Raw genomic sequence first — 10,888 nt, 5'->3', positions numbered from 1 at the left:
GGGCACCGGAAAGGCTTCTCTCCTGTATGCATTCGGAGGTGCTCTGTAAGGTGGAACTGTGTGGTGAAGCCTTTGCCACATTTCTCACAAGAGAATGGCCGATCTCTGCTGTGCACATACTGGTGGACCTTGAGGGTGCCCTTTAGGCGGAAGCTCTTGTCACACTGGGGGCACCGGAAAGGCTTCTCTCCCGTACGCATTCGGAGGTGCTCTGTGAGGTGGAGCTGTCTGATGAAGCCTTTGCCACATTCACTGCAAGAGAAAGGCCATTCTCCACTATGTGTGCACTGATGGGCTTTTAGAACATCCTTTAGATGGAAACTGCTGTCACACTGGGGGCACTGGAAGGGCCTATCGCCTATATGTAGGCGCTGGTGGCTGAGTAGTTGCCTCTTTAGGCGGAAACTGGTGTCACACTGGGGGCACTGGAAGGGCCTCTCACTGTTGTGTAGGCGCTGGTGGACCTTAAGTACGTCCTTCCTGGCGAAGCTCTTGCTGCATTTGAGGCAGGAGAAGGGCTTCTTATTCTTATGCAATCTGTTGTGTTCCGGGAGCTTTGTCTTCTGGGTAAGGTCCAATACAAATGCTCCCTTTCTTTTGGACAGGTCCTCTTGTGCTTTCTTGTGGCTCTTGAAATTTTTCTGGAAGGAAAGGGATCCCTCAGTTTTGTGGTTCAAGTCTCTCTTATATGAGTTGGATTTCTTGATGTTGTGGGCTTTTGGAGCCAAAGACTGTGAATCTTGGTTATATGGGCTCCTTAAATAAGAGCCTTGTTGACCAAGTGTAAAGAAAGCTTCTCTTCTTTTTCCTGATAATGATTCAGGTAAGTCCTGGTTTTGAGAATCATAAAAATAGTGCTTTTCCTCTTGTGAATTCATAGACCCCTCATCCTCTGGAATTAAAAACAAAAATCCAGTCATTAAATAGTCTAAGTGCTTTATAAGGCTTTCATTTCAGCCTTTCACCTGGGTTAACTAAAAAAAATCTTTTCTCTCTAAGCCTCACTTTCAGGGTAGTTATTACTCTGTCTCAAGATGTCTTTCTTAATTTCTCCAAAAGATCTTTGATTTTATTGGCATGAGTTTCTCTCTCTCTTAACACAAAACAATCCTTTTATTCCCTGATGAACACTTTCATTAGTTGTTGAGGTCATCCAACATTTATCCCCTGATAATGAACCTTCTGGAGAGAAGTCTCTCAGAAGTTAGCTACATGGCTTTCAAGTCAATAATCTGTCACCAGATCAGTATATTACTCAAAGCCTTTCTAGGTTTGTAGAATCTCCTAGAACATGTGCTTAGCTGACCTAGCCTTTGAGATTATTTCAATATATTGTAAGGTCAGCAATTTATTACAATGAGGTATCACTCAAAGTGGGATTTTAATCTTCACTAAACGAAAAACAACCAGACTAGCGAGACTAAGTTCAAATATGTAGCCACACCTAGATAAAGGATAGAAAACAATGAGATCATAAAGGAGTACATGTAGTTGTTAATAAGCCTTGACTCTATGAATATAGATTCTCTCAAAGGACTCAAGGAAGAGCAGAAATTAGACTGGTTGAGAAAACTGTGTATTCATTGTCTAATGCAGGCACAAAGAAGGCATTTAAAAAATGCTTAGAGAACTGAAGTATTGAGTACCTGGTACATTTTCTCTAGTCTAAGTTCTCCACAAGGATGTTTGAAGACCATGTTCATCTACTATTTCCAAACAGCCCCAAAATGGATTACTGACAGAAACAAGATTTTGAGGGCTGTTATCCTTTAAGTAAAAATGCTAGCCTAAGAAATGAACTCAAGGAATAACATAACTGGACTTTCTAAAGCACTTTTACAAAGTAAGTAGATGGGCACTTGAACACAGAAAATGCTGTTACCAAGGTAAAAACCATGAGTAGAAAAAGATGTATGAAAATAGAGAATAAATAGCCACATCTTCCCTACTTTTTCAGATTCTGAACTCTCTTAATTTAATCATACACTAGAGCAGTGATGATGAACCTTTTAGAGGGGTGGGTGATTTGAGAAATGTCTCAGGTGCCTGTGGAAAAGAAGAGGGGAGCAGCCTGGCCCTGTGACCCTTTGGCTTTTTAGTAATGAAACTCTGGTGAATTCTGTGCTGGGGTGAAGCATGCATGACCACAAAGAGGACTGTGAATGCCCCCTCTGCCATAGGTTCTCCACCAGAGCCCAAGGGTGAAGACCCATTCAGATTTGCTGTTTTCTCCAATTTCTGACCAGAACACAGGGGTTTTTATCTTGCTTAATCTTTTTTTTTTTTTTAACCCTTAACTTCTGTCTCAGAATTAACACTTTGTATTGGTTCCAAGGCAGAAGAGTAGTAAGGGCTAGGTACTGGGGGTTAAGTTACTTCTTTAGGGTAATACAGCTAGGAAGGGTCTGAGGCCACATTTGAACTCAGGACTTCCCATCTCTAGGCCTGACGCTCAATCCACTGAGTCACCCAGCTGCCCACTATCAGGTGTAATCTTGCAGAAAATATGATGTTAGGTTTTCATCTCCTCAGCTGTAAGATGACCATACTGCTCTAACACTGAGGATTTTTATGAGAAACAAACAATTGTAATAATAATCACTAACATAACATAGGCAAAGTGTTCTGAAAGCTATGGAACATTACATTAAAAGCTGTTACAATGAAGTAAAAGATGAGGCACCAATCTGGGAAGAGAGCTCATCCCTTGGAGAATTAAGTCCCCAGTTTGACACTGAACTGAAGTTGTTTGGTGGTCTCTATGGGCACTTTTGAAATCTACTTAGTGTCTCTGTCACCAAATCCCACCTCAGGCTTTTAAGTCTCTCAACATGCTCTCTTTAGTTTTACTGCCCTCATTCTTTCTCACTTACCCCAAAACAGCTGCCCCTTTGTGCTCTCCAAGTTGAGAAGATCATTAGCATTGGTGCTGACTACCAGGTCTGTTCTCTCCAAGTTTCCCAGATTTCTGATGAATGGCTCTTTCCCCTGTTCAATCAAGATGATCAAGTCTGGCTTGGGAATGGCAAAGCCTGCATTGAGCCCCAAAACAAGGAATTTACTTAAATTCAGTGTGTTGAATTGAAAATCATATTGATAATGACTAAATTAAACTGGTTTCCTAGGAGAACAAGAGAAGTGTGGAGTAATATAGCGAAGCAGATTCTAAAATGAGGTATTCCTGGGGATCCCATCCCAACAATGTGTGCTTCAACCTATTTGAATTCTCTATTGGACTTAATCTAATGCTCATAACTACTTCTTTTTCTTTTTCTCCTACTTCTAACAAACCCTTACCTTCTATTTTAGTATCGATTCTAACATGGCAAGAGCTAGGCAACTGAGGTTAAGTGATTCACCCAGGAAGTGTCTGAGGCCATCTTAACATCTTTAAATATGCTATATGAGCCTTTTTTTTTTGGGGGGGGGGGGGAAGGGAGTCCCAGGCTTATGATTTCATTAGCATGAGAGAATTCCTGGTACTGATACAAATCAATACCCTATGTGTACCTTAGTCTTGGAAGGTTTCCTAGGATATTGGATTAACGCTACATGCCCATGTTTACACAGCCAATATAGGGAAGATTTAGGATGATTTGAAACCAAGTCTTTTTGACTCTAAAGATGATCCTTCATTTCAGAGAACATGTGGTCCCCTGTATGATATACAGTGCTTTAAAAAGTAAATTAAAATTGCTTTTGTAATTCTGGTACCTACATTTTCCTAATTCCTAGGATTAAAGAGTAGGCCTTGTTTGCCTCCTCCTCCTTTATCCCTGGCATCCAACTAGTCAGAGTCTTCTTTAAAAAAATAAAAGAAAATAAAACTTAGATATCAAACAAAATTAATATCACCACATCCAAACAAGTAAAGAAAAAGAAGATTATACATGAAATTGTGGCTCTCCATTATATATAGCTTGCTTTCCCATTTAGGTATATAATAAATTCAACATATAACTTTCAAAGCTGTTCTGCTTATTTGTGTTTCCTCTAAGTTTTTCTTCTAATCATTAAAAAAAAAAATGCTTGGATGATCCTTTTTTCTTTCTTCTTTTGACAGGAATCTTATTGCTACCCAATCTTTCTCTCCTACTTCCTCCTTAAAGCTGGGATGGAGAGGAAAAACAAAACCTTTGTAACAAATAAGCCTAGTCAAGAAAAGCCAATTCCCACATTGACCCTGAAGGAAAATGTATGTCCCACCTCTCAGTCAGAAGGTAGACAGCATTCTTCATCACTGGTCTTTTGGAACTGTCGTTTCACTTTGCATTGATAAAGAAATTACATAAATTGTTCTGGTTCTTCTCACTTCTGGATCAGTTAATGTAAATCTTTCTAGGTTTCTCTGAACTGTCTGAGATGATATTCATGATTTTGGTGTTTCTTTCTCTTTGTTCTCAATGCTACTCTTGCTCATTCTTTTATCACTTCATGCTTCAAGTATAATTAACTTTGGCTTTGTCTCTCCTCCTCCTTCTAGGAAATGCTAAAGAAATCTTTCTAAAGTATGCTTTTCCATGTCACTTTTTACTATAAAACCTACTAATACCTAATTAATTCCCCGATATCATCATGTCTCATGAAAATCATTAACATGAGACTTCAAGGCTGGTCTAACTCATCCAACTTTAACTTTCATTATTCCCTAACATGAATTCTCCCCTTGAGTTAGCTATATTTCTTCTCAAGAAGAATGTAAGCATTTTTAGTGTAGTGACTGGGTTTTGTTTCTGTAGTCTCACTGTTTAGATGGCACACTTAACATGGGCCTAATAAATTGGACTATCATTCATTCATGCCAGTCTTTATGCATTTGCTCATAAGGTTTCCCTCCATCTCAAATATTCTTTCCTTGCCTTACCAATAAGGATACTATGCTTCTTTCAAAGCCCTTTGAGATCCATTTCCTCCATGACACTTTTCTTGACCACTTTAGCTCATATTATTAGAGCTTATGCTTCCTTATTTGAATTCCTGTAGGACTTTTGCTCTCTACCACCAAAATTTAGCGCTTCATAATTTACTGTCTAATATTGTTCCCTATAGATTTCATGTATATAAGTCTTTTTTCTTCCAATAATTCTTTAAGTTACTCTGAGCAGAACCTTACAAAGACCACATATATAGTAAAGAAAAACATCTATGAAAGACAAAAACTACAATCAATGCAATGATCAATCATGATTCTAGAAGACTGATGATGAATCACTGCTCCTACCCTTTAGCAAGATCTAAGAGGTGCAGAATGAGAAATATATTTTCAGACACTGTTAAACACACTAAAAAGGAAGAAAATAAAGAAAAGAATCAGTGGTTCATTAGAAAAATAAACAGAAGGAAGCTCAGAATATGTCAAAAACAAGTAAGGCAGCACTGAAACTACCATGTTAAATTTGAATTAAATAAGAAAAAATCCCAAGCTGTATGAAGTAGAAAAAAAGTCAAAATATAAAACAGTTCACAGTTCTTTATACAATCCTCTTTTTGCTTTCCATTGTGTAAATGGAATTAGCTCTAGCCCATTCATAGTCAAAACTCTAGTCACTAGAGATAAGGTCATCCCCACCTCCCTTAGTGGGGAGGGGAAATGTTACCCACATGTGACAATAAGTAACAAATCAAGAACAAGGGACTGCCCTTTGGGCAAGCCAAATCAGTGTAGAGGCTGCCATTTGTCCACTTGAATTAGAGGTGGACCCACAGGAAGTGAGGAGAGACACTATCTCTTCAAGTATGTTGGTTACTTCCTGTTGGGGCAGTTCCCACTTTGAACTTGGTGCTGATGGATCTGAGCTGAGTCCTCAGGCTGCTTCCACTCTGAATGGTCACGTGGGTAAGTTAGGCTGACTTCCTTGGCCGATCTTGGCGTTTTCCAGACTCTCTACCTTAAGTAGGCCTCTTGCCTCTCTGATTGCTAAGGACTAGTGGCGTGTAATCTAGTTTAATTAGCCTTTTAACCCTCTCTCTCAGTCCAGGCCTCTGCAGGCCTGGACTAGCCTCTCCCTCTCTTTATTTCCCTACCTTCTACCCTTCCTAATTGTAAATAAACTACCTTAAACCCGATCCTGACTTGGGTCTATTTTAATTATGGAATCAATCTGAATTATTGATTCTATTTAATATCTAATTTTTCCTTATTACACCTTTGTACACTGAAATGTTTATAATTGCTGTTTATTAAATCCCTAATACAAAAGAAAGTTTTAAAATATTATTAATTACTTAATGGCAATGAGCTCGACTTGTCTGTCTCTAACTCCTAGTCAGACTACTAAGTACTCAGCAGAGTAGTGAATAATGACTTGGCTAAAAGTCCCTCACTTTTGGACTTCTATTCATTATTTTTCCTTGTGTATTCATTGTTGTACCCTTTATTTCACATATCCATGATGTTGAAGAGATCAAGATGGAAGCAGTGGAGAAAGGGGAAAATACATTGCATAAAATGGCAATAATAGCATAATGTTTTTGGTGCTCTTGCACTTCCCAGCAAATTACTTTTTGATTCCATTTACAGCTCCAAAGTGACGGACTAGTCCTCTTCTTCTTCAGATTTTTTCTGTCCAAAAAAGGCAGTTCCTCTCAGTTTGGTTCTCTCTGGCTCTATCTTTGTCTGGCTCCTCTCTACCAGGTATACCTCCTAGGCATAGTGTAGACATATTTGTTTTCTAGGTAATTTAGTACAGAGTTCAGGCTACTATAACTCCAAGACCCCAATAAAAGAGTGGAACAGCATCATGTGATACACAGAGGCCAGAAAATATATCCTGCCTCCCCCCAACAATGGATTTTTTTTTAAACCCTTGTACTTCAGTGTATTGTCTCATAGGTGGAAGAGTGGTAAGGGTGGGCAATGGGGGTCAAGTGACTTGCCCAGGGTCACACAGCTGGGAAGTGGCTGAGGCTGGGTTTGACCTAGGACCTCCTGTCTCTAGGCCTGACTCTCACTCCACTGAGCTACCCAGCTGCCCCCACAATAGATATTTAATGTTACTCGGCACACAACAGAGAGTTCTTGAATTTGACTGAAGAAATATGAGAACCTAAAAAGTAAGGTAAAAAAGATCTTTGTCTCCATTGAGGATGACAAACTCACAGAAAGCATTCCAAAAGAAAAAGGCTTAAAAAATCCTTGGCTGTTATACAATTTGATTTGTAAAATATATATGTCTGTGTACATGAATATACACACTATATGAATGTTACATATATATTTATACATTATATGTACTCACATGAATATACATATATAATATTTAAATATATAATGTATATACGGAAAGATATGAATATTACATGAAACGTACATATTTGTATGCCTACACAAATGAACATATGTATTATACTTAAAATATTCAATGTATGCATGTGTATAGAAGTAGATAGATACATGAATATTATCTTATTTTTAATGTGCATTATATATAATATGCACATATTATATATAAGATCCATATACAAGTAGATATATACTTTATATATTACATATATATGCATGTGTATGTATGCATTAGCAGAGATACATCATACAGAATATAGAAGCAATGTGTCAATCCACTTATATGTTGTGTGTATATATATATATACATATAAAGTGTTTATGTGTGCATAAGTGGAAATACATATAAACAAGCACATATATAAAGTTACGTGAGATCAGGAACTGTTTAATTTTTGTCTTTGTATTACCTAGCCCAGTTCCTTGGTACAGAGTAGGAGCTGAATATTTGGTGAATTATGGGATACTCGTGATGTTTTATTTGAACACGCTGGATATGCCTCCACATTGTACCAGAAAATGACCTTGAAAGCTGCCTTGTGGCGGGGTTCAGATGATTGATGCCATATATTAGATGTTCTTATATACTAATTTTAGTCTCTCAAGTGTTGAAAGTCCAAGGACAAAAAAAAAATATTAAAAAACCATCTTTCAAGTTTTCTTATAGAAGTCAGGACAAAGCAAAGCAAAGAATAACTTCATAAAACCCCTTTCCTGAAATCTGATTTCATGAAAATCACCAATAAAGTTCGCCAATTAAATGTAAAGGTTAAATGAGGGTTTTTGGCAAATTAAGAGAGCAGCTTTTAATAATTTAAGTTTTAATGAGAATATAGCAGAGTTGTAAATTAATATTATTCCTCTAAGTCAGAGAAAAGAAAACTTCTAGCAGCTTTTAACAATTAACATTTTAGTTTAATTAAAAGATAGTAAAAGAATATAGTAAAGTGAATGTAGTAAAGGAGAGAAATATAGGAGATAGAGAGAGAAAATTTCCTAATGTCTATACTAGTTATCCTATAACTGCTTCCTAAAACTGCCTATATCTACCTATAACTGCCTATAACTACTGCTAATAAGAACCATCCTACAAAGTTCCAATCCAAACCAAACCAATCAGTGTTTTCTCTAACCCCAATTAGGTCAACAAAGACCAGCCACCTCCCAAACCAGAAAAGGTCAAATAGTCCTCTAAAGGATAAAGCCAAAAAGTCTTCTTAGTAAGCTCAGGCCTGCCTTTATATTCTAGTAACCAAATGCCAACCACTAACCCAACACAATCCCAGCAGCCAACTTCCCAGCAACTGCCTGCCCTATCAGCAACTGACTCCTTTTATAACCTTTTCCTATCTCACTTCCTATCTCTATGGTTCCTCTTTCTGTCTCTATGGTTTCTACTTCCTGTCACTGTGGATTGGTTAATCCCCACACATCTCTATGGTAAGAGGACCTCCAGGTCCCCCATTAAATTAAAAAAAGAATAAAGAATTCCTTATTACATCTCTAAGGCATCTTACCCAAGAAGACCAAAGTCTCATAATTGGACTTCATTATGTTCTTATAAAGTTCCTTCTGCCAATCCTCCAAGTTTCTCCATTCTTCCTCAGAGAAATACATGGCCACATCATCAAATGTCAGCGGTATCTGGAACTACAAATATGAAACCAATCACTTTTAATTACTACTAATTCATATAAACTCTTTCAATCCCATTCATTTCACATAGGATGCTTCAAAACTGATTCCCAGAAAGCCTATTTTCAGCATTTTTAAGGTGATCAGAGCACTCCAAGAGAAATCCAGGACACAGACAACTCCAAGAAAGCAGGGCCTCTTTTTCCCAAACATAACACATGGTGGCAAATTCTCAAGTAAAGTGGATTTTCATCAGGTGAAAGTTCATGGAACTCCTGATAATTAGACCCCAGGTTCATCAGAATCTTGGGCAGACACATTTTACTACAATACTCTGACATTTTAGGATGCTGAAAGTTTGCCTTGAGAAAATACAGTGTGAGTGTGGTGTAATTGGAAAACTGCTGGGTCTATAGAAATCTGGGTTCGAATCCTCTCACACCACTTTTCAGCGAATCGATTTTGGGAAAATCAGTTAAAATTCTAATCCTCAATTATCTCATCTGCAAAATGGGGAAAATAAAACCCATCTATGTCATAAATGATTGTGGGGCAATGTGCTTTGACAATATTTTCATGTTAGAGAAAGGCCAACAATTTCTTAGAGAGCACGAGCCAGCCCCAACAGTGGGTCTCAGAGGCTTCCTGCCTAGTCCTACTCTGGGGTGGGTAGGCAAAGTCAGCCCTGAGGACCGAGGGCGGGGAGGCTCAGGGGCCTCCTTCAGAGCGGGGTTCGTTTCGGTCTCTCCGTCCTCGGCTCTGGAGAAGAGATGCCTGATAGTCTGTGGCAGCGGGAGACTGTGCCCCTCACGAGCCCCGAGATCCTCGCCAAAGGCTTAACCTCTGGAGCCTCGGGCTTCTCGTCTAGGATATCCGAAGAGGTCGCTGCAGCACAGTTCTAAGGGATTACAGATAACGTGTCGGCAAACTTTAAATAGCTTCATAAGGGAGTTATTACGGACACGCCTCTCACTCCAACCCCTCGCCCCCGCGGCCCCGTTTCTCACCCGAGCAGGCGCCCCCGCGGCCATGCCTCTGGATTCCTCCGGCCCGGGGCAACTGAGCACGGAGCTCGGTCCAGCAGTCTGGGGACCTCGTGGTCTGGGACGCGACCTGCATCCGGGGTACCGACCTGTCGGCCTCAAGGAGGGGCCCGCCCCTTCTCCCGCACTCCGCCCCCACAGCGCCACCTGAGGGCGGGAGGAGGAACTCTTCTCCCTGCCCCTCCTCCTCCCGTCTGCGCCTCTCCTGCCCCGCCTTCTCTCGGCCCCGCCCTCGGTCCCTCTCTAGGCTCCGGAGCGCTTTCTCTCTCAACTGGTATCTCTCCCTTTCTTCTCTCCTTTCTCCTGGCAGCTACGGCCGCCTGTCCCTGTCTCCCGGCAGGATCCAGGTGTCTCTTACGAGGTCGTCCAGCAATGTGATCGCGACCCTCCACGTTTTCTCTCATCCTTCAGCCTCCCTCTGGAACTCACGCGACCCTGTGCCACAACTGGCCCTAGCCCAGTACCTACAAATTTGCTTCCTTTCCCTTTTTTTCCCCTTTCCTTAATGCCCCCTTCTGATTTTTTTATTTAGGACCCTGGTGCTTCTTGGCTCCCCATTCCATTAGCGAAGGCTGTGCCTTTGCTCTGTTGGGGCACCGCCAAGTTCCTATGAATTCCGGTAGGGCTCCTCTCGTCTGCTTGTAACCGGATTTAGCCTTACGCAGCCGACGCCAAGTCCCTAAATATGCCTGTGCCCGGACCTAGGAGAAAATACTGTACTTTGAGTCGTGGGAGAGAGGTGGGAATAGAAGGCTAGGAGTCAGACTGCTGCTAGAAGTGAGTGGGTAGTCAGTGAGGGTGAACCCTTCGAGAAACTGGATCGTGAGGGGAAGGAAGAAGGAGGCTGTTGTGGATCCTACAGATCGCGGGCTAGACATAAAGAAACAGAGATGGACAGGTATTTTAAGGGGAGAGTTAGTTTGAAGCC

General features: G+C 40.4%; 1 protein-coding gene across 1 annotated transcript in view; it reads right to left on the bottom strand.

Annotated features, from left to right (window-relative positions):
- The window catches only part of LOC123232591 (zinc finger protein 425-like), a 10,561-nt gene extending 549 nt beyond the window's left edge, over window positions 1-10,012 (bottom strand). Inside the window, exons 1-4 of the mRNA XM_044659002.1 lie at window positions 9,925-10,012; window positions 8,800-8,932; window positions 2,874-3,032; window positions 89-892 (exon numbers count right to left, since the gene is read on the bottom strand). Of these exons, the coding sequence (XP_044514937.1) occupies window positions 89-892; window positions 2,874-3,032; window positions 8,800-8,932; window positions 9,925-9,948 (1,120 nt within the window). The 5' untranslated portion in view covers window positions 9,949-10,012. The remainder of the gene's footprint in view (window positions 1-88; window positions 893-2,873; window positions 3,033-8,799; window positions 8,933-9,924) is intronic.
- Window positions 10,013-10,888: the final 876 nt, after the last annotated feature.

The sequence above is a fragment of the Gracilinanus agilis genome, chromosome 1, assembly GCF_016433145.1.
Source record: "Gracilinanus agilis isolate LMUSP501 chromosome 1, AgileGrace, whole genome shotgun sequence".
Taxonomy (NCBI): domain Eukaryota; kingdom Metazoa; phylum Chordata; class Mammalia; order Didelphimorphia; family Didelphidae; genus Gracilinanus; species Gracilinanus agilis.
Note: the sequence above shows the minus strand (reverse complement) of the source record. Positions and strands in the feature narration are given on the sequence as shown.